The sequence below is a fragment of the Solea solea genome, chromosome 1, assembly GCF_958295425.1.
Source record: "Solea solea chromosome 1, fSolSol10.1, whole genome shotgun sequence".
Lineage (NCBI taxonomy): Eukaryota > Metazoa > Chordata > Actinopteri > Pleuronectiformes > Soleidae > Solea > Solea solea.
In genome coordinates this window covers 30814088-30838891 of record NC_081134.1, presented here as the reverse complement: position 1 = coordinate 30838891, position 24804 = coordinate 30814088, and the positions used below count along the sequence as shown (strand labels likewise).

The 24804-nt window shown below is 42.2% G+C and overlaps 1 protein-coding gene across 3 annotated transcripts in view; it reads left to right on the top strand.

Moving 5' to 3' along the window:
* The window catches only part of dpp6a (dipeptidyl-peptidase 6a), a 268421-nt gene that overhangs the window by 47297 nt on the left and 196320 nt on the right, over positions 1 to 24804 (top strand). Inside the window, exon 1 of one of the 3 annotated variants that reach the window (XM_058632266.1) lies at positions 18579 to 18759. The exons of the other annotated variants lie outside the window; for them this stretch is intronic. Coding sequence (XP_058488249.1) covers positions 18712 to 18759 — 48 coding nt within the window. The 5' untranslated portion in view covers positions 18579 to 18711. Of the gene's footprint in view, positions 1 to 18578; positions 18760 to 24804 lie in introns of those variants that run through there. 3 annotated transcript variants of the gene reach the window in all.

The window sequence follows — 24804 nt, the reverse complement described above, 5'->3', positions numbered from 1 at the left end:
TCATTATATTAATGTTTATTCTACAGATGGTTTTTCAGGACTAATGGACTAAGGCGAGTGTTGCCTGGCCATTTTATGAACTGGTTGATTTAAAAACTGTCTCACATTAGCCTTTTTTTGTGGGCTTATTTATGTCTGCGATGTTTCCCCAACATGAACATTTGTATTTTGTTTAGCTGTTTGCAGAGTGGAGGGGACTTCTTGTTGTTTCCCTCCAAAAGAACTTCTTCAAGAAAACTACAGCCAGATACAGGCAAAAGATCTGTTTGTTCGGTTGTACAAACATCATTTTGAAAAAAAATAATTGCACCTGCAAAGTTCTACTTGCAAGAATACCAAAAAATGAAGAAGGTTCCTGTATTCTGGAGTAAAAAATTCTGATCTTAGGATAGAAAATGACATTTCTTTAAAACCCATTGAGGGGAGTGTGTTTCTATAGGGAGGGTGATTCAGCCAATGAGATTGGGCGAGGATTTGAATAGGACAATGGATGTACAGTATATTTCAGTAGTGCCTGTCTGGAGGAGGTTTTGGTGTGTGAATCAGAAGGTGTGAAGATCAAATACCCCGAAAACCAGTTTACCAGCTGTCCATTGATGTTTTATTTGTGCATAAGAAAGCAGTTTTGGCTTCCGTCACATGAGGCCTTTAAATATTAAGTATTTGTCTGATCAATAACCATTTTTATCCAAAAAAGGGTTGATTTCTTAGCTGGTTTTAAGTGACTTCTAACTACATAACGAGACAAAAGAGACAAAGTCGTACATCATATGATCCTTTATTCTTTTAATTCATTCATTCATTGAGACAAAGACAAAACAGTAAAAAAAAAAAAATGAGTCATTTATGTGACGGCGGCTGATTAAGACGTCCTTTATTCACTTTTCACTAATCTTTTGCCTTAAACCTTGGCAATGCTTTAAAAGGAAAACATAACTTATGTGTGTGTGTGCGTGCGTGTGTGTGTGTCATTCTGAGTCAAAGTCAAAGGGACCCGTGCCAGGGACAGCGGCCATATTTCTTAGCTGGGAGTTTGGCTGCAGTGGAATGATTTAATGCCAGAGTCTCATCCTCTCTCTCTCTCTCTCTCTCTCTCTTTCCGTCTGTATGTCTGGCTCTCGCACTTGTCGATTCACTCTCTTTCTCTCTCCCTCTACCTCCCACAGCCAAGTATGTCTTTGTAAATAGCCGTTTTTTATTCCCCATCCCGCCGCTCCCGTGACACTCGTATGCCACTTTGCAAATGCGGCTAACACTTGAGCACGGACGAGCGGCGCTATTAATCTCGTGGAATTACGCACGCACGGCCGCAGTTGTCGCCCTTTTTGCCTAATATTGCTCACGCTGTGGCTGTCATGCTTCCATGTCTTCGATGAAGCAGGACATGCTATTGTGTCATTGTAGTAGAGCTGAAACGATTAATCGATGAATCGATTATTAATCGATTACTAAATTAATCGGTTTGAAGCTTTTTTCTTGATTAAAACAAGATTTATGATTGTTTAAGCTTCTTAAATGTAAACATTTTCTCCGTTTCTTTGCTCTAAATAATAAAGGTTTCTTTTAATAAAGAAATTATTAAAAGTCAATCATTTTGGTTTGTGGACAAAACAAGACATTTGAGAACATCATCATTTCCAGGTTTGACGAACACCAGTCAACATTTTTTAAGGTTTTCTGATATTTTATGGACCAAACTTTTAATCGATTATTCGAGAAAATAATCGACCGATTAATCGAGTATGAAAATAATCGTTAGTTGCAGCTCTACATTGTAGGGTCTTTTTCTTGAGCGGTGGGAAATCTGAAGATCACTACTCAAGATGACATTTTAAAAATCATCTCTGTCTTTCATTAGAATCTGAAAGACGAGAATAATCTGCTTTTTGGGTTTCACCAGGGCCTTGAGACTCGCTCCGTCTGTACAATAACATGCTCTCCTAACGAAATGGACGTTCAACAGGCAAATAAGAGATATTGAATATTTAATATTTAATATAGACTGATCCAGGGTTATGAATTTGCCTCACGGTGCAGCCGTAACAAATTCAATCTTCAACACATCCAGTGGTGTGCTAATTATACATTATTAATAAATCTGTAGTTCAACATTTGTTATAGATAGTTATTATCGCGAGGGATTTTTTTGTAGTGCTGAATGATTTGGACAAAAAAACGACACTTTTTTTGTACATTGCTGTTGCGATTACATTTGCGATATTTGAACTTTTTAAGTCAAGTTTCAGTTTTGAAAGCATAGATTTACAACAAGATGAATCATCAGAGCCACATCAGTTACTATAAAGATTAAATGAACGCAAATATGAGACCTTGAATTCATGAGTTGTAATAGGAAATAGAATACGTGTGTAGTGGCAAACGTAAACCTAATTCCAAAGTCACACAAAGTGTTTAGCTGTGGGCAGGTTCCTGTGGGCTTGACTCACATGTCTGACTGACTGTTTCAATTCCTCAATCTCCAAAGTAACGGAGAGTCATGTAAAGGGTTTTGCACCTTTTCAAATCCACTTAATTATGACTTTTTAGCTCATCATTTCGAGTTTTTATCTCATAATTATGACTTTTTATCTCATAATTTCAAATTTTTATCTCATAATTTTGACAATTTATGTCATAATTATGACTTTTATCTCATCATTTTGACTTTATCTCATAATTTCGACTTACTTTGAGGATATTTTTATTATCATGCCTAAGTATTACCTCCTCTTTTTTTTCTGGTGGAAATGGGCTTCCATAGTTAACAGTAGCAAAACTAGTAACAAAAAAACTTTTTACACCAACAAACCTACGTCCACCAACCCAAAATGCTGGACATTTTCCAGTACATATCTACCTTTATCCCTCTATCTATCATAGCTGTCAAAGGGTCCACGGTGCCCTTTATCTAATAAACTAAAGGTCCACAAAGCCATGTTCCTTTACTGGACTTTAACTCCTCACAAATAACACTGTAACAAGTAATCCTGCATTAATCATTTTTAACTAAATTAACTCAAAACTGGCTCCTACACTGTCATGGACTACCCACAAGAAAACAATCACAAATACCGTAAATCAGGGGTGTCAAACATACGGCCCGGGGGCCAGAACAGGCCCGCCAGAGGGTCCAATCCGGCCCACAGGATGAATTTGTCAAAATTTCACACTATGATTACAATCTAAACGTAATGTCAAATGCAATATTTTTCACTTCCAGATACCTGTGACTAAATGTTTATGCCTTTATAGATGATGTGTAAATAGTAAATTTAGGCATGATATTGTTGAAATTGCACTTATATTTCTCAAGAAATGTCATGTTTTGTACAAATATCCCTCATTAAATTTAAAACAAAGGAGAAAAAACAAAGGCGTTCTTGTTGGTCATAGGTTATTATGCTATTATTTTACTATTTTTACTGGTCCGGCCCACTTAAGATCAAATTGTGCTGTTTGTGGCCCCTGAACAAAAATTAGTTTGACACCCCTGCCGTAAATGAACTGAAGTGATTTTTTTGCGAATTGAATTGTTTCGTGTTGTGATTTCGATAAAAAAAAAAAAGATGAATTGTTCAGCTCTGCTGTGACAGCGTGACATATGAAAATCCTCTTAGCCAAGCTCTGAAATCTCAGACTAAGAAAGGACACATAAGACACACCTCATACGTAGTTTGTCAAAACGTCTGGTCACATCTCTGAGTTTTCCTCCTCCCTGTTTTCTCATAAAACTGGAGGAATGAAGTAAGTATGAATGAGGCCGTTTCTGTCCCAGGACACTGCAGAGAGAGGAGCTCTGCGCACAGCTGGCTCTTCATAGATAAGCAGAGGTGAAGAAAAACATTTCTCTTTTATTACTTTTGTATTCACAAGCACATTATCTTGCCAAAAAGAGAATTTGGATTATTCTGCAGTCAAACACGAGCAGCTGTCAATGACGGAGATAGAGCTTTAAATGAAGTTTTGTTTGTTGTAAATTTTTTGTTAATGGGAGCGTTGATCGTCAGTTCCCTGAAGGACACTTTGCGAAACAAGTTTTACCTCTGCTGTGGGCCACGCGTGTCCCAGGCCAATCAGCTGCTCTGTAATTATTGGAAACTCCAATTTGTGGAAACACAAATACCGTCTCGCAAAGTGCTGACTTGAAAGAACGAGGGAATAATCCTCCTCCTCCTTCAACGACCACAAACTCAACGACATGTTTGACCTTGTTTTCTAATGTTTGTGTGTCATGAAACATCGTTTATGGGCGGAATTATCTGTACAATTACAGATAATTCCTTCCACTTCTAAATGATCTAAGTTCATATGGCTGCAACTAACAGAATCGATTCATCTGTTGATTGTTTTCTCAACGAATCGAGTCATAAAATGTTGAAAAATGTCGATCTGTGTTTTCTCAAACATGGAGAAGACAACGTTCTCAAATGTCTCGTTTTGTTCACAAATCAAGAATTGTTCCGTTTTAAAGATCTCGTTTGTTATGTGGAGCAAAGAAACGCACGTCGATAAAGTTAATTATCAATTCATCGAGTAGTTGTTTCAGCCCTGTGAAGTTATGACGTTGTGTAACAGTCTGAAGCCCCTTTTCCACTAGCGCGTCACAGGAAGAGTCATGAGCGCGACGTCCGACACAAGAGTCAAGCCGAACAATGCCGAAAAATGTAGATCAGTTAAAAAGACCTAAAAATCTTTTTTTAAAAAGTGGGTTAATCTCCAACAATCACCAGGGAAATGTCTAAAATCTGGTGTATTTAGCGAAGGCACTGCTGAAAGCCGGCGATCGTGAGCCGAATCACGACCACGTTCAGTGGTATTTCAGTTCCATGACAGACGTCAGGAGTCTGTGCTCCAGTCATGGAGGAAGAACTAAACACATCTTTTTAATTAACTGTTTCTAATGATTCAGTTACACTGAAAACAACTGCTTTACAAGTCACTTGTTTTGAGTTTCGTTGAGGAGGAACGATTTTGTAATGGAAACACAAACTAGGGCTGCAACAACGATTCTTTTCATATTCTCAATTGATCAAGTAATCGTTTGGTCCATAAAGTGTCAGAAAATGTTAAAAAATGTTTTATGGTAAATGGTAATTGCCGATGTTCTCAAACGTCTTGTTTTTGTCCATAAACCAAACCACTTTTAATGATTTATTTGTTTATCTGGAGCAAAGAAACAAAGAAAATATTCACTTTTAAGAAGCTGAAACAATCAGAAATCTTGTTTTCATCATGAAAAAAGCTTCAAACTGATCAATCGATTATCAAAATAGTTGATGATTTATTTAGTAACCGAGTAATTGTTTGGGCTCTAAAACGCAATGATGAGCGATTTTACACGTGAATCGCATATTTGTGATTTTGCGATTTGTTCATTTCTTGTTTAAAACCTGGAATTTGGATGTGAAAAGGGTTAATTGTTCAGCTGAGAGACTCACAGCTCGCGCTGCTGTAACACGAAAATGAAATCACATGGTCGTCAGTTCGATTAATTCGATTAATCAAGTAAATGTTTCAGCTTTGACACAAACGGTGCTGAGGCGAGTCGAGGCGAGTTGGGACCATGTAGTGGAAACACGGCATAAATCAACTTGTTGGAGTTCCCAAACTGATTGATTTCTTTCTAAGTTCCACCTATTTTCTTATTCCTCTCAGTGTATACAGTGTCTATGATGTTTGCCTTGACAAAATAGTACAACATCCAAGTGAACGATAAGGCGGCGGTATCAGGTCGCAGGCCATATCTGCAAATGAAAGGAAACAGATGGAGGAGGGTGGGGGGACCGCACTAGTATCTCTCTCTCTCTCTCTTTCTCTTGCTCTCTCTCTCTCTCTCTCTCCACCGGGGGAGAAACTTTGTTAGGGCTTCACAAACCACAGCAAATAAGCATACGTCTCTATGGCCTGCTGGAGCCACAAATAGCTTGTCAGGAGTGTGAACAGAGCGCTTGCCCTTTATTGCTTCCACCGGTGTTATGGCACCTCCGAGTCTCACCCTCTCTCACTCTCCTGCTCCGCGATAAATGAGGAGCTGCATTGCCAACGCCGACCACGTCTATCTTCGGGGACCGCGTGGAGGGGGGCGTGTCCGTCTCAGTACCCCCGCGGTGCTTATGGCACCGTGGATGGAAGGAGAGATGGAGGGATGTGATATTTCCTTTGTCCGCCGTAGCGTGTCCACGTTTGTGTACTCTCTCCCGCCGGCGCGCTAATCTTTGGGGAGAGGTGGGAAGAATTCAGGCGGAATTGTAAGTGGGTCGACGGGGAGACGAGGGGACGGTTGAGTGACGGCTGCTTCAGCCCCCCACCCCGCCTTTATCATCCTCCTCTTCCTCTCAGAGGTTTAGAGGTTGAAGCGTCCGCCCCGGCCTCTCACGCAACATCTATTTATCCGTCGCCCCCGCGGAGCGACTTGATTTGCACGCGGCAGCATCGAAAGTTTAACTCTGGCTTTTGTGCGATTGTTAAACTCGTGGTTAATTTCTCAAAAATTGCACCTAAGTGGTCTGAAAGCGTAGACGCGGGGATAAACGGTCTGTATTTATACCGCGCTTTGACCGCTCGCTCAAAGCGGCTTCAAACTATTCATTCAGCCGCTCACTCACTCTTTCATACAGACGATCTGTGTGTGCAGAGCGCTTTTCTATCACACAGTCTTTTCTTCTATCACACCCTCATATGCACGTTGTCGGCACGGAGCAACGTGGGGTTGAAGTGCCTTGCCCAAGGACACAGTTGCATGTGGACCCACTTACTCTACTGATGAGCTTCCATTTAAAGACAGTCCACCTTAAAAGAGAATGTGTAAACATATCCGATCAGAATCTGATCTTCCTGACCAACTGTTCACAATTCATATCGTAAATAATCAGCGTGTGTCCATATTGACGTTGTTCAGTCTGCCACATGGATTTCTATAGTTACAGGGGGGAGGGGGCTTTTATTCTGAAAAAAAACAACAACAACGGACGCAAATCACTTTTACCCAGTTCTAAAAGAGAACGTCTTTGTCCCCGGAGTTCTGTTAAAGACAATCGTCACTGAACTTGGCAAAAACAAACCAATCATTCATAACAACGTGTCTATTTTTTAGACGTTAGTTGTTGTTGTTTTTTTTATTTTGTCATGAATCAAAATGATGAACTTTGTAATAAAGAGCACTCTAAGATGACGTCACGCCGCCGCACGGAGAAGAGAAGGACAAAGTCGTTCACTGCCGCCAACAAACAAACAAGCCAACCCTTCACTCACCTCAGCGGGTGTTTTAACACCCAACATCCACACATTAATCCCCGGACGCCTCCCCCATTAGCCTCAGCTTGTCACAAGTGATATTGGAGCGGGAGAAGCTTACTTCACTAGTGGAGAGTTCATTTCATGCCATGCTGAAGAGACTGGGAGGGGCGGGGCAGGGCAGGTTGTGTGCTTTACGCCGCTCATAAATACTTTTTTGGGGGTGGGATTTAATTCCTCGGTTGGGTTTGAATGGAAGAGACGAGTCCAAGGTCAGAAGCACTCGTCTTCCATCTCACCGCCGCTCTCGACGCGGGGGCCAATTCAGCAGCGTGTGATTGATGACTGCCTCGGCCAATCAGGCGGCGCAGGCAGCAGAGGCCGGCGCGGTGACAGATGGAGGAGCATGTGCAGTGGATTCAATAATGTAAAGGCTCGTCATACAGCAGCCCAAGGTAAATGACAGCAGGGACCACTGGGGGGGAAATGTCATCTTCTCTCCGCAGTGACGGCCGCTGCCTGCTGCTCCCTGCTGCTGCTGCCGCCGCTGCTTTTCTGCAATATTAGATCTTCCGCGAGCTGAATGAATGGATAATCCAAATTTAAAGAGGATTTAAAAAGATGCCAAACTTAACTGACAGCCGTGACATTAACCCTTCTGCGCCGCAGGTGCCGCAGGTGCACTCTTGGTAAACTGCCATGGGAATAATACACAACTCCTTATATGGACATCCTGGGAGTGTGTGTTTATAGGTCACATATTTTTGGAGTGGTGATAATTGTGCAGAAGCCACAAAATTAGACCGCTTTTCTTCTTATTTTTGGCTCGTAAAAACAAGCCAAGCAAACTTTGAAATATGACATATTTCCAAATCTCACAAATTCAGTCTTATTTTTATTTAATTTGACTATCGATTACCTGAAGGTTGTGCTGAAAAAAAACGACATAAGACACTCTATATTTAGGTTTATACTAGGGCTGTAATGATACACTAAACCCACGATTCGATTCATATCACGATTTTTGACCCACGATTCGATTTGTATCACGATTTATTTATTTAATTTTTTTATAAATTATTTTATTAAAACAATATTTTTTATTAAATAACGTTTGAAAAACCTTTATAAACTGAACACCAAAGAACAAGATTAACTATGCAAATTATTAACATTTACAAAGTAAATTAAATGGCTACTGTTTCACACTGAGGTAACTGAGGCTTACTACCTGTGCTGCAAACCACAAATCAAGTAAGTAAACATCAAACAAATAACAAACTTCTTTCTCTTAAGAAAAACAAACTCGTTGTGGAGTTGATTTAAGGGAGTTGAAAATTCTTCTTCTTCAGAAGAGGCTTGCTCTCTGTGTCCTGCAGTGACCAGCTTGTGTAAGGGCAGCTGAAGCATCACCTGTTTCTCCTTCAACACAGCTGCAGCTGTTATGCTGCGGTGGAAAAACGTGACAACTTTCCTCACTCTGCCGAGGAGTCGGGACATCTGGGGAACGCCCATCCGTCTCTGCGCAGCCAGATTAACAGTGTGAGCAAAGCGGCGTATATGCGGTGAAAATCCGGCCGCTTCGACAGCATTGGCAATGTTTCTGGCGTTATCTGTTGTCACTTGAAGCACTTACGGCAAATTGTGTGGGTCTTGTCGACTACATGATTGCCGTCCTTTATCTCCACCGGGTAGCCGAAATATTGCCATACTGCTGACTTAAATGAAAACGGACACAGGATCGTGGATCTGAGTGTCGCGATTTTGGTTTCATATTGCATATTGTTACAGCCCTAGTTTATACTTTATCTTTCTAACTTGTTTTGTTATTATGTATCCATAATTGTTTATCCATAAAACCAGCATCATGTGAACACAAACATACTCGACGTGCTGATCTATAACGCAAGATGTTGTCAGTCTTTATTACGTTGATTTTTACACCCGTTACACAGCGGAAATAAATATGCTAATAACCTTTTACCAGTGTGTTTAGTTTCCACTGCAAAGATTGTGTTTTTGGTTGTGAAAGGCAGACTAGCTTACTTTATCACTGGCGCGTTAGTATTTAAGCTAGGGGACTTTATCGCTAACACGTTAGCATTTAAGCTAGCTGACTTTATCGCTAACACATTAGCATTTAAGCCAGCTGACTTTATTGCTAATGTGTTAGCATTTAAGATAGCTGACTTTATTGCTAACCCATTAGCATTTCAGCTAGCGGACTTCATCGTTGCAAACTTTCTCCCATACATCAAACAGATGGAGAAGTGGCAGGACATGAGAATAAGTGGACACCTTGAGGCAAACAGCCGTACAGTGGTTACTTCTGAGATGAAGACATGACGCCGCGATGAAAAGAACGCACCCCGAACCTCCTATTAACCTTCCATCTTTTTATGGGATGAGTTTTCATTAACGTTGTTAATCTATGTTATGTTATTGTTCATTCGAAGTCACACTCAGGGATTAGAAAATGTTTTTTCATGCTGGACGCTGTCTTTTAATAGTCCACTGTGCGTTTCAGAACGGTATGTGGCTACACTGTTATTAGCTAGCTCAGTATTGTCATTTTAAAATGCAAATGATACGCACATCCAAACTGCTGTCCAATCAGATGATCGTATGATAAGATGTAACTGGAGCATGTGAGCATCTGCTACTAGCGAGAGTTAAATCTGAGAAAATCTGAGAGAGAGCAGCAAATAATCCCACAGACACAGCAGGTCGTAGTGAAATTCAGATTACCTGCACAAAGGTAATAAAAAAAGCAAAGGAAAAAATGGACAGAACAGAAGTCAGGTCACCATATTGCTGCTTGCAGCTATAATTTTATTTACCCTGTGTCGCCCTGTGACCATGACCTCAATATCATGAGAATGTTTTGGGGCGATCTTGAAACACAGCGGTCCCATCGATCCTGGGAGATTCAATTCAACCTCTTCTAAAAGTTATGACTTCCTTTTGTTTGTTTCTTTGTTTCCCCCTTTTTTTATGGGCACCTCTTCTCTCAGCTCAGCTGCTGTTTACGCAGAAAAAAGTGACAGCTCTCTGGTTAATTATGAGAAGTCACATTCCCAGTGCAGGAAAAAAAAAAAGACAAATCACTTAACCAGAACAAGTCACTTGTTTTTAATGAGTCATAATCCGCTGAAGCCGCCGGAGCAGGAGGGATTTTCCTCACAGTACTTTATACGATAAGTAACACAATTAGAGTTCAGCAAACTTGTAAAGAAAACACCGATTTGCTTGTTATGAATGAAACTGCTGCGGATCAATGGACTTCATCTGAGGATCTGAATTGGGAGTGTTCAGACCTGTACTTAGTGATCTGGACTTGATCTGATTATCAGAATAGTTCACCGTCTTATTTTCTGCTTCATAGTCGTCTTTAAAACTCCTAAAACACCTCGGTTCCTTTGCTGCTAAGTGGCCTCCTCTATTTGCCTGGAGACTTTTTTGTATTGGTATTAACCTTTGTTTATATATTAATATCTCCTGCTGGTTACTTCTTGTTTGTACATCACAATCAATACAGGCCTCCAAAAGCCATGGCAACCAGTTAGAACAAGTAATGTGCACACAAGACGCCGTGCACGCTGATCAATGTGAGTTTCAAACTAAAATAAAATAGTCTCTTGGTTTTAATGTGATATCTCTCTAAGTTTCCACAGAAATCCTTTCAGGGAAAATGTAATTATGTGTGTGGATCTTTCACCTCGACACCGTGTTGCATTATTAACTGCATGTTCATGCCCACTCGTTTGTGCTGTGCTTCAGGTCACTTGTGGAAAAAAAGAAGACATTTTCTCTTTGCCCTTGCGCACACACACAGAGATACTTGTAAATTATCAGATTAAAGGAAACTGATGTTGGAAATATCGAAATCTAACTCGCTCAGAGTAAGCGGCATGTTTTAAACGGAGAGGTTTGGGTACATTTGGCGAATATTTGGGTATATTTTCCCTTTTTTGACATTTTCATGTTCTCCCTGCGTGTGCATGGGCTTTCTCCGGGTTCTCCGGCTTCCTCCCACAGTCCAAAGACATGCAGATTTGGGGATTAGGTAAATTGGACACTCTAAATTGACAGCGTGTGAGAGTGAATGGTTGTTAGTCTCCGGGGTTTAGCGTAACGGTCCTCTATCTCGCGCGACAGTGTCTATTTCCTTGCTGTAACGTGTCATGTTCGTGACAAATATGAATTTATCATGCCAGTATAATCAACCTAGCGTCCGGGGGTCGCCTGAACTCTTCATAAAATCAATTAACGGGATGAGACAAGAATTAGCCGGTTCAGGTAGCCACGGCTTCCCACTCAAGACAACAATTCCCAGAACAAGAACAGCGGAAGTCCGCCCACCACGCCAGACACACGCGTAGTATCGCATCGTATTTCACGCCACAAGTGCAATTTCTCATGCTGAGAAGTGATAAGTATAAGACGTTAAAGTCAAGACATCAAAAACAAACACACATACAGACAGGCAATGACCAATGCTGTTTAATGGGACAATTTGGGTTTAGTGGAATTAGTTTTTTATTGTATTAACATATTATCTTCACATTTTGATGTCTCTGTGTCCTCTGTACTTTCGCTCTGATGGAAAAAGAAGGGAAAAAAACCGACCTTGATGTGTATTTTTTATTTAAAGTCACGACGGGACTCTGTTTTTTTGCTGATTCAAAGGTTCAGAATGTTGCCATTGATTAGGATTTAGACGTCTGCATTATTCAACGCATATTATACAGGCTGAGCATGAAGGGCGACCCTGCAGAAAATGTCAACCCTTTCCTTGTAACCGTTCTCCCCTTTAGTTGTAAGAAAACGTACCAATTAATTTGGAGCGGAGAGAGAAACCCAGCGTTTGACGAGTTAACAACCTTGTCTGAGCAAACACACGGAAAGAAAACCTTTTCGTCAGTATTGTTCCGTATCTTTAATAAACCAAACGTGCTCATGGAGTGAATGGCAGCGAGGTTTGGACACAAAAAGAAGAGAACACAGAAAACGTTATCCACTCTGAGGCTATTTGACTAATTGAAGTGCTGTAATGTCACTGGTGCACTTTAGAGGGAAACATAGGGGTTTTTTTTGTGTGTGTCTTCTTCTGAAGTGTCAGTCATTATCCTCCCTGTATTAAAACTTTCTTCAGGTTTCGACACCATCTCCTCTTTATAGCGTACTTACCGACTCCTCTAAACTGCCTTAATAGGGATTTAGATGAGCCACAAAAGGGGAGGGAAAAAAGAAAAACTTGGATTCATCTTTTATTCACGAGCACTTGGAATGAATGCCGTCTCAAACTTCCTTCATCTTGAATCTTCCCCAAAGATATTTTTTGCTCCGCGGTATCTCTGCATATGCTCTGATAGTCCTATTAATAACAATTCCAATAAAATATAATGGCGGCGAGTGTTTTAGACACAGGTTTTTATTATGAGCAATGGGGCAATTTGGGGCGTGGGAGCAATGCGGGTGTTCAACGGAGGCCCCATCACTTATCTGTGCGGCGCAGAGTCGCGCGCTGAATGTCAAGTTATTAACTGCTGTGATACGAATTCAATTCAGAGGCCGGATTAAATTAGCCAAATGCTCAACTGGTTGCTAATGAAAAAAAAGAAAATGTAAAAGCTGGTCTGGAGGAAGGTAATTTGAGTATTTTCCTCCCTGTCTCTCACCAGACGCTGCAGGATAGGATCAGAAAATCATATTGTGACGGATATTGCGACAGCGATGGGATTCATATTTGGTGCAGTTGCTCGTTCTTGCACCTTAAACACTTAATGGTTAATCTCCAATATTTAGTTCAAAATCTCATCATTTAACAGAGGAGGAGTCTGGTGTACTTAGTGACAGCACTGCCGAAAGCCGGGAAATGTTCAGTGTCGTGCAGGAAGTACTGAACGATTCTGTGAACAAATGGTTTTTTTTGTTTTTTTTTTATATTATTTTAAATCCACTGATTCCAATGATTCAGTGACACCCAAAACAGCTGCTGTACAAGTCACTAGCGTGTGCGTTTGTGTCACATCGTGATAAACAAAGTCACGGCAGCCGTGCGGTGATGGCTCCGCCCCATGTTGAGGAGGTACTATACTCTCACCACAGTCGGTGAATCTGAGCTCTACTGAACGTCCTGTCAAACACAAAAGTAAAAGCCCTCTCGCAGTTCCGCTCCCCGTTTACAACAAGGCTTTTATTGTGAAATATTCGCCGGACTGCATGCTGAAGACTCCTTTAAGTACAGAAGAGCATTAAGAGCAGCAGCTCCACAAAGTGCATGACATCATTGGAAAGCAAACAAAATGAACAATAACGGCCCATTACCTCAGTATAAATACACATTATTATTGCTTAAAAAGAGTTTTTGGCCTGACGTAAAAACACTATGCAACATTCTTTTTAGATATTTTAATGGAGAAATGTCATCTTCACTTTGGAATTTTTTTTCGAGCTGGAGAATTTTCCACTGCGCTGCAGTATTTCGTCATAATGCTGTGTTGTCACACTGTCTGTCTTAATTATTATTATTCGGTGGATTTGCACTGGCTCTGCACTCTAGCTATTGCACATTTTTGCGGTTAATTGAGGCGCTCTTCTCTCAAAATGTGATCACGGCTTCAGTTTTCCTTCAGATTCTCCATCTCGCTGCGTTGTCTCTCTGTCCTTGTGTCTCTGTCCAGCCTCGTCCTCGCAGACAATATGTAGGAATTGCCTTCAGTGCTTCTTCACACCTCTGGGAATTCTTTTTTTCATTTTGGCTCTTCGTCCCTCTGCGGGTGATCCGGTGGGGGAATTGAAAAGGCGGTGCTCGATAATGGAATAAATGGGTTTTAAAGGAGAACCGTGTCCTTATTCCTTGGTATTGTTTAACGGCACAGGAGGCACAAAATCAGACTTGTGTTTGATACTCTGTCACCCATTGACTCTCCATTAACTGCATATTTGTCCCTCCGTTGCCTATTCCCTATTATGTTTAATATTTAATGAGTTATTCCTCTGGTTTTCTCCACATAAAGTAGCAAAGAATTGAACCTAGGTCACTGCACTGGTATAAATTACCGGGAAAAGTACAAAGAAATGGTTTTAATCCTTTTAATTTGATGCACAGTTGATTGCAGAACTCAACACAAACACAAACGTTTTCCCGACCAGGAAAATCTATTTTTCTTACTTTCGCTTGTGTGGCTGCAATGAAACTCATCACATGGTCGGCTGAGTCCGGAAGCCGTAAAATGCGAGCGATTTAAATCCGAGGCGGGTTGAGCTCGAGGTCAGATACGGAAAGAATACCTTTCTCCGCGGCGGCAGAATCTGACCGCGTGAAACTGAGTGAAACATCGAGGTGAAAAAAAAACCGCACCTGAGCCACGTCTCTATAGGACCACATGGACCTGCTGCGGTTCTTTATTTCCTCAAATGTCTCCTGGACATGACTGAACTTTCTTGCAAACCTGAATGACCGTAATGCATTTTTTCTAAAATACCTTTATTTCCCTCAGCTGAATAGAAAAAGCCGAGCTTTTAGTGGCTCTCCATCCAATTCTCTCCCCCCCTTTTTATGTTTATTGGATCATATTGTACCAAGATACCTTTTATGTTTTGCAATCTGCAGTTAGTTGCTGTAGCTGCTTTTTATAACACAAACTCAATACCTCTTCCAGTTGGTTAAATTGTTTCACATTAAAAGCCCCTGCAGCAATTCAGGGCGGATTGTCTCCTCTCCTTTCTCCCTGTGCTGCTGCTCCAAGACTTTTATGGTGAAACGTCTGAATCAAGTGTGATTGGGATTTTTGCCACGGTTTAAGCTAGGCAAATTTTCTCATCGGTTATACATGCAGCCCCAGAAAAAGCCCTGTGGTTTCAACTCGCCAAGAGAGAAGAAGACTCATTTAAACTCGTCCACTTAAGCTTCCTGCGCCTGTATCTAAGGCTACATCTTCACTACTCATCATCGACCATATGTAAAAAGTGTTGTCTTCTTAATGTAGTCTTCTGGTTTGCCGGCTGAGACCAACCAGGTAGTAAGAGCCTTATTCTGACTTGATTTATAACATCAGTAAACATTTCCCGAAGGAGTTAATGGACCTCAATCACTACTTTCTTGGGATGCACCGAAATGAAAATTGTTGGCCGAAACACCGAAAGAAATAATGTCAATTGTGTAACATTGTTTGTTTTTTTTATCTATTTTTGTTGTTATAACTGGGACTGAGTGTACTTACTTCACTGAAATCAAGGCATTGCATTTGTATAGGTTAATATTCATGCTTCAAAGAGTAAAACAATTAAGAATCTTGCTAGCCACCGTTTTTAAAAGTCTTTTGGCCGAAAACCGAAAATGCCTTTTTTACAATTTTCGGCTGATATGTTTTGGGCGCCGTATTTCTGGTGCATCCCTACTACTTTCACATCCTCGTCAATAGAACGTGATATAAATGTTGTAAGTTACGTTCGTTTAGAGGAAAAAGAGACATTGTTTTCAATTTGTTTGCGATTTACAAAATTGACGTCATGTTTTATTGAAGAAATACGTGGAACTAACAACTGGGGCCCTTGACACCTCAGGAAAATGTTTACTGACGCTATAAACCAAGTGAGAAGTAGAAGCTTATTTCCCATCGGCCTGTCATTTAAACTGAGATCTTTATTTTTACCACCAGTAGAGTCGCCCCCTGGTGGATAACTGGGCTTCACTTTTAAAACTGGAAGACGATGTCCATTTTCATGTCTTGACCCCATGCCATGTATCAGTGTGCATAACAGGAGTTTAATTTGCTCAAATTAATTGGAAAAGTGGATTTTAGACAAGAAAGTGTAGATATTGAAGGTCCAGTGTAGAGTTGTTCCGATTCCGATACCAGTATCGGAAATGCCTCCGATACTGTGGGCATCGGTATCGGGGAGTACTGGAGTTCAAGCACCGATCCGATACCACGTAATTTATTAGAGCTCCGTTAGCTCTGACACGGTTCTTCTTTGCCGCTCTTGAAACAGTTGCGCTGTGCTGTTTTAGAGGTGTGAAGAAGAACTGATCACCCGACACCTGTAGACAAGGAGCTAACGTTAGCTCATCATGTCGGCGGTTTGGCAGTATTTACCAGTTAGCTCCGTTAGCGTTGTTAGCTCCGTTAGCGCGCCTACAGTCAAACTGGAGCGGCCCGTTTATTAAACGAAAAGAGCAGCGCTACAACTAACCAGCGTACCTGTGTCCTGCGTATGTATGCCTCTGTTTTTAAAGTTTAACGTTACTTCAGAGACTCATTCTAACAATCTTTTTATAACACAATTTTTAACAATTTTTGTTCTGGTATCGGTACTCTGTATCGGCCGATACCCACAGCACATGTATCGGAATCGGTATCAGGAGGGAAAAAATGGTATCGGAACATCTCTAGTCCAGTGTAAAATAATCTACTTTTTCCAAGCTCAAGAACTATACAATAACAACAATTACAATAATAACTGTTTTTGTACAAAACGTGACCATCAACATCCACAGCTGCTGATGCTCTTTAGTTTATTTTTATCAAGTTGCTCCTTCCCTTCTTTCTCTGGTGACCTGAACTGTTGTTTAACCCTTGGCATGTGTACTTAGAACTCCCAGACTGTTTGTGATATCTCGAAATTTCCAAAACTACCAGAAAACATAGAAATAGAATGATCGGTGGGGGGGGGGGGGGATGTTAGAGGCACAAAAGGAACAAAGCTCCACAATGGCTAGAAATGAAATACAGAGTAGAATGATGAGTGAATAAATAAAACATCGATACTCAGAGTTGACTGTGGTTATCTGTTGTGTGTGTGTGTGTGTGACAGGTGGTGGGAGGAGCTCAGCGCACAAAGACTTTATGGTAAAGCGTTTGTTTGATATCGACCTGGAGGCCGCGACTCGACAATAAGCAATTTTTTTTTTTCCCGGCGCCTCGGCCGAGTCCACTTTTAATTGTATTGAGCATTTTCATGATCAATATCCCAAATTACATTTAATACAGTGTGCTAAGTCTTCACGGCTGCCTCCGGCCTCATGTTACCTTTGCTTTAGTGTGACATCCAGTGACATCCCCACAGAGTGTGTTTATTGATAGTGTTCATCAATAGCAGCTAAGTTTGTTTTGCTTATCTCCTCCGGATTTAATAAGATCTCAATCGAAAAAGTTGGAGGAAACAAATTAAACTTGACTGAAATCTTCCCAGGAACTTTCTTATCTTTAGTTAAAGCATTTAGTTCTTGTTCTTTTTTAGTTTGTAAAGTCCGCTCGCTCCATGTTGCCAGTGCGCTTGTTATCCAGCTGGAGTAATAAAGGCTACATAAATATCCCGTCGGGTGATTTACGACGCGCGATCTGTGGCGGGAATATATCTCCACCACCGTTTTACTGCGGCCCATCACCGGGGCTGATTAAATTGGACGGCGGACAAGTGTCCAGACGCAGAACCTTCGATTTACACAAACATGTAGAGCACGTGATCGCATGAGCCGCGCAGAACAGCGCGTGTAACAACTTTTACGGCACCAGTCAGTCATGTTTAGTGCGTTCTGTTGCAATTTCTGCGGCTTGTTTTATCTGCTCACCGTCTGTTCTCCCTTCCCTCCGTCTCGTTTACTTGCCAGTTCTAAACACACACACAGACACACACACACACACACACACACACACACCTTTTGCTTCATTAAAGCTGTGATGGAGATTTAAAGAACATTGTTTTGGCTGTTTGGCAGATGGTTCTTCCTGTGCAGAGATTACGTTTTTAAAACTCCAAGTGCCGAAAAAAACCGCCTATTATGGGTTTGTGTGGAAGGAAGGGGCAAGAGGAAAAGAAATCAGGGTGGGGAGAGAAATAAAGAAAGAGAGAGGGAGGGAGGGAGAAGGAGCAGAACCTCCTCACACACACTCACGCCGTCTGCCGCTACTTCAATTGAGAGTTGGGGGAAAGAAAGACGACTTGTCCTGGGGAAGACAAAGACGGATAAACCCTGTAAGGGAGCGCAGTCAATGAGAGAGATCGAGACTCTCTGACAAAGTCAAAGGGGGATAGAGCCAGAGCGGTGTGGAGGAAACTGGGGGGGTGAGAGAGAGACAGTCGGAGTGAAGTCGGGGGGGAGCACACACATTTCCCAAGAGCCCATCCGGGCAAATGGATCGCAGTGCGTCAGCCCCAAATCCTTGTCGTTATGTGATTGATTAACCAACGTGGAAGTGTCTCCGGTTTCCAGCTGACGAGCGAGGGAGCGAGTGAGGGAGGGAGGGAGGTGAGGGGAGGGGAGGGGAGAGGGGGAGGCGGCGGAAAGTAGGGTCTCGCGGAGGAAGATAATCCTCCCACTCCAGGTGAAGCCTGCTGCCACTCGTTAGACACTCGTCCGGGAGACTTTTTCTGTCTTAAGGGAACAGGAAAACAGGAAGAGACTGCGAGTGTCAAAGGAAGTCCTTTTGTTTTTTCTCTCTTCTCTGGTTGTTGTATTTCACTTCAGTCATGTCCATGCTGATTGCCACGCAGATCGATACCACCGCCTCCAAAATGGTAAGCACGCATGGGGCTGCGCTCGGACCGTAGCATGCATACTAAGGAACTGTTGCAGTGCAGCGCTCACAAGCCCATTTCCTCATCTTTATCCGCACTCTCAGGCCCATGTGGCTTCACTGACGCTCACTTCACTTAAAACAGCCTCGTCTTCCCGCTGTTTTCTCACGTTTTTTCCTGTTGTTGTTGTTGTTGTTGGTTATAATCCTAGTGTGTCTGTGTTATATTGCCCTCGTACAATGACAGAAGGTCTGCTGCGTTGCTGGGCTCCTCCTTCCTTCCATAACTCACAATCTCTCAAGGCTCCCGGAGGCGAAAGGTGGTGAGGACGTTAAATCAAGACTTGCCGCCGCCCCGCCTCGTTAAATCAGCGTCAGCCTCCGTCCATTCAGCTTTTCTTTTATTGTCTTTATTCACGTTTTCTGCCTCTTCTCATTTCAACGCCCCCTTGGCGAGCTCAAGCATCAGAGTTCTGTCCCGTCAGCGTTTCTGTAGCTCGGGTCAGAAGTGACTCTTTTTGTGTGTGTTTGTGTGTGTGTGTGTGCTGCTGAAAGCCACTTGTCAAGTGGCCTTGGCTGCAGTGGCTTGTTTTGGTTATTACGAGGTTTGTTATTGCTCAATATATATGACAAGAGAAATGAATGTGGAGTTTCAAGGCTGCAAAGAGGCCGCCGCCCCCTGGAGTCTGTGAAAGAAATGCAACGGTTTAATCCCGACATCAACGAAACGCCTGCAGGCATTATGAAGGCGCGTGTCGACGTTTCACAGGAGTGCAAAGAATGCAATGGAGAGGGAGGAAAACGGTCAGACGTGACGTTCTTGACCTCACGATGCCTCCGCGTAGTTGTTAGCAAGAAGTCCCCCGGAGTTCAAGCCCCGGTTGGAACGAGGACTTCTCTGCATGGAGTTCTCCACGTGTGTGCGTGGGTTTTCTCCGGGTTCTCCGGCTTCATCCCACAGTCCAAAAACATGCAATATGGGGATAAGGTCAAATTGGACCCTCTAAATTGACCGTAGGTGAGAGCGTGAGAGTGGATGCTTGTTGATGAACTGGCGGTCTGTCCGGGGTGTGACCCCGCCTGTCAGCTGAGAGTGGCAGAGCACCCCCGCGTGACCCTCATGTGGAGGATAAAGTGGTAAAAGATGGATGGAAGTGTTTGTCACGTGATCCCTTTTGTTCTTTAGCCGGAGCTCGTGTCAGAGCGTCCTCACTCATTTTCTGCCACGCCCTTTTATTGTGAATCGATAACTAAATGAATCGATTCATTCTTTGAAGCTTTTTTCATGACGAAAACATGAATTTCCGATTGTGTCAGCTTCTTAAATGTGAATATTTCTATTTGTTTCTTTGGTCCATAGAACAAAGAAATCATCATTTTTTTAACTGACATTTTATGGAGCAGTAATCGAGAGATTAATAGATTATTGAAAATAATCATTAGTTCTTCATCTATGCATTGACTTTGTTTTTTTCATGTCTTCACTTTCCATCGCTGTTTTGGTGTGAACACACTAGACCCGAGATGTCAAACTGGCGGCCAGTGGGCCACATGTGGCCCCCTCAACCGATTAGATTAGATTCTGAAATTCAATGACATAATATAAATAAGCTTGGTGTTAATGACGTCATTTTAGATTCATTTTGCGTCACAAGTGGGTTTTTATTGTGAAGTGTACGTCATTTCACATCAAAACAAGCACTTTTATTTTGAAATTCAGTGAAATAGGATCATGAATGTCTTAATTTTGCAATTTCAGGATGGAATATTGTGATTTAATATGTTTTTTTGTGTTCTAGACTGCACCCCCGACCAGACTAGATGCTCATTGGTCATATGAGTTTGACAGCCCTTCACTAGACATCATTAAGGCCACATTTTAGATACTTAGCAGTGTAAACAATGTCTTTTAATGTAAATTGCACATTTAGTTTTTTATGTTTCTGCTTAAATTTGAAAGGAGCTACATTATTTTGTACAAATTATATCATTTACATGGTTTTATTCTGCAAAACAATGTGCATCAGTGTCACCTGACACCGGCCATAAGGAAACATACCTGTGGTCTTTGTCCTGCAGGATTTTCCTCTGGTGTGGACACAACATTTGTCTATTTCCTGTTGAATTCAGGTGTTGGTCAGGTAATTTTTATTTGCCCCGAGAGTAAAATGTGGCTTTAGTAAACTAACATAGTGGGTTAGCAATACTCAAATAAAGTTGCATTTCTGAAAATGTGCTCAGAGAAGATGCCATTTTTTGTTTTAGAACTTTTTAAGGAAACTCATAATCATCTTTAAGCCACGTTAAGAAACTTAACGTCGAGAAAGGAGAGTGGAGTAAAACCAGCTGAGCTACAAGTGCAACACTTGCTCTTACGTGACAGAAACTTGTTGTTGAGCGAGTTTTCTTGTTCATTGTCGTCTCGTCTTCTCCTTCAGTAATTCTCGATGCAGCGCCGCCCTCAGGCGAGGAGGAGAATACGTTATTCAAAAGGTTTCGGTTCAATTTGGCTAAAGTTCAGTGTGAAAGTAAACTATTAGGTGTGAAAACGACCATGGTCTCGTCAAATGCTGATCACAGATATCAGGAGAAAGGGGCTGTGGAATATTTCACAGTTGGCACTTTAATAAGAGCCGCTAACTTGCTCAGGCTGATTGTTGTAGATAAAACAGTGAGGAAAAAAAGTCAATTTTCTCCAATTTCTCCGCATCATTAATGATAAATGGGATTTATTATGTTGGGCCTTTTTTTTTTTTTATAAAAACAAGTTTTAGACTAATGACATAAGAAAACAACGAAAGTATAAAAGACTTGACAACATTAGTACGACAGATAACAATCGCGGGGGAATAAATAACCCAGTAAAAGCACACTTGTGAAAGTAATTCTTTGAAAGAGAGATTTTAAAAGGACGATAAGGGTGCGTGCGATTGCCTCAGAGAGGTTTATTCCACAGAGCAGAGGCCTGAAAAAAAAAAAAAGCCTGGTTCCCCTTTGGTCCTCGTCCAAAACACCTTCAAGCTTCACGCTCCTTCAGATTCAGACACATCTCGCCACCTGTCCTCTGTCCCCGTGGTCTCAGTGCACAATGTTTCATCCACCAGTGAGTGAGCTTTAACAGTGATGTACTGGATCCAGTCCTCGGCCGTCCCCCTGTGTCCCTGAGCCCGGGGTTCAGCTCTGTGTGATATCAGGTGATTTACAGCCGCAGCAGCAGGACAGTCTGAGAGTTTTGTGATGTGTTGGCTTTTTTTTTTTTTTTTTTCTTAACACCGATCCTCCTCGGGGGCACAGACTGCTACAGACGTCACCACTCCCGGGTTTTTAAACGTCTCATTTCGCAGCTAATGTCCCACAATCCAATCACCGCGTTACATTAAAATGGTTTCCAGCTCATTGTGCTGTTATTCTAGATGGAAATCTCGCCCTCAGTTTAAACACGAGAGAGAGGCTCGAAGAGAGAAGGAGCCCTGTCCAAAAATAAGGGACACAGCGTAGATTTGGTATCGATCCCCTCCCTGAAATGACGGATGATTGACTGCCACGCACAGCAAAGGCTAAAACATGAATATTTTAAGGTTTGTCTCCAGCGTTGGTCGCTCCCTCTGTGGCATTTAAGTCCCATTTCTCCTCGGAGGGATCGATAATGACTTTAACTCCGCGCAGTTTTCTCCGTTCTTTTCTTTCATTCACAACATTTTCTCTTTTGCGAGGCAAAAAATAAGTGGAGAAATGACTAATGTGGAATTGAATGTATTGATTGTTTGGCTAATTGAAGTCCTGGCGAATGCTTTTTCTTTTTTTTTTTCTTTTTTTTACAGAGGCCGCCCGCTTTGCGGCGTGGACTCAAGATTGCGTCCCTGAAAAATCCCGTAGTCGAACAAATTAAAAAGCCATCAGATAATAACAGCGGGCTGTTGGAGTAATAACACAGCTCGGCGTGTTTACTCGACGTGTGCCGTCGCGACTTTAAATGCCAGCGGCCCACGTGAGCCAAATTATTATCAACTTTCCATTTCCTTAATGTCTTTCCTCCCGTTTTCTTCTTCTTTTACAAAACTCATTTATTTTCCCATCGTCTCCCCCCCCCGCCTTTTTTTTTCTTTTCTTTCCCTCCGGTCTTGAAGAAGGTAAAACCAAAAAAGAAATACATTTTTGAAATCAAAAGTGCTTCTGAAAAATGTATTTTCCTCCCACCCTGGTCCTGCCGTCTGTAAAGCTCTCACAGTTATAATTTGAGGACATCTGGAGGCACAAATAAATGTCGGGCTCTCTCTGTGTGTGTGTGTGTGTGTGTGTGTGTGTGTGTGTGTGTGCTGCTGCAGTCAGCAAGAGCTCGCAGCCAAATAACAAGAAAAATGGCAGCAGAGTGGCAGCGGAGTGAGCTCCAGCCAGATGTCTGAATCCTCTGATTTCTGACTCTGTTCAGAGCCTTTTTCACCTCCTGCCTCGTGAAAAACATCCTAAAAGCTGGATTTTTACACACATAAAGTACGTAAACCCTCGCACCTGCAGGAGCCAGGATTTCTACGTTCTTTAAATCCATCCTGAGTTTACATAAAAAACAGTATACGTGCTAAATGTCATAATATTCCACAGTAAGTCCACTTCAACTGTTGGTTGACCACTATCAGGCTATAAGGGCTTCACGGACGGGCGGCTGTGGGACAAAGTGTGCACCGAGGAGAAATAAATCCACAACGGATGGCGATGAAAACCCACGGTGGTAGTGACGAGAATCACACGACCACCCGACCCAAGCTTGTGCCGGAAAAAGGTTCGCATTCGGCTCAGCTGTCGCTTGAATACACCAGACTCCTCTGATAAATGATGAGATTTTAGACATTTCCTTTGCTAAGTGTTGGAGATTAAGCCACGTTTTAAGGATCGTTAAGTCTTTTTAAAGGCGACATAGACCGGAAGCTCCAATTAACGCTGCGTGTGTGTGTGTATCTGCGTCATTACCTCGTTTATGAAACCCTAAAGTTTCAGAACAAACAGTTCAGCCACTGCTGAGAAAATAGTGTTGTATTGTTTTTCTGGGCTCTGCGAAGCGGATCAGCACTTCCCTATGCTGATGTTGTCATCAGAAAACCTCACCACTCCTCTCACCACCGTAGCGCCTCCTGGTGCGGCACTAGTCCAGTTGCGTACATTCAACCGCAGAAGAAGAAGAACTACTCTCGTTGTAGCTGCTGAGATGCAGAGCATCCACCGTGCCAGAGGGGGAGCTGTGTATCTGAGAGCTGGCCTACCAATTACGTCACTTCCAGGTACCTGGCCAATCACAGGACAGTGGGAAAGCTCTCGTGTGAGTGTGAACGGGTGAACGGCAGTGTAAAGCACGTTCATTCATCAAGCTGTACAATGTCAACAAAAAGATGTTTAAACTTCAGAAAAAGAAAACTATCTCCTCAATATTCCGTCTTTTTTAGTTTTTCCTCGAAAATTTTACGTGAATTATTAAATTTAAAGCCGTCCGTTTATCCTAGAGATGAGGAATTCAAGTCGACACGGAAACATGAGACAACTAAAAATGCCATATTTTTGTTTTATTCCTTCCAGCTTTTGCATCTGCAGTTTAACCTCTGTGGCTCTTTCACTGTCATATATTCTCCACTGTTACAGCTCTGTCACATACACTCTGGACTTATTTGTCCTCTCCTCTCACTCTAAATCCCCTCTAAATTTCCCTGGGACTTTTTTTTCTTTAATCGAGTCCAGTTCAAATAGGATTGGGAGTCAATTTTCCACGCTCCGCGTCTCACTCACAAAATAAGATTTGTCAGAACTTTTTCTCCCCGCCCTCTCGCCGTCACTGTGAGTCCGCCACATGAGGAGAGAGATGGGCGCGCGGATGACGACGTCCATTCGGGGTGGGCGGGTTTTCACAGCAGTGGGCGACAGCAACTGGTAATTTAGCCATTTAATTATAAAAGTCCAACGGCATCAGGCTCGGGCGCCTTTCAATCTCCCGCTGGCGTTCGAAAAAAACACGCCTCTCGCCAAACAGCACTCAGAAGTGTGAAGTGAAACTTTTACCTCA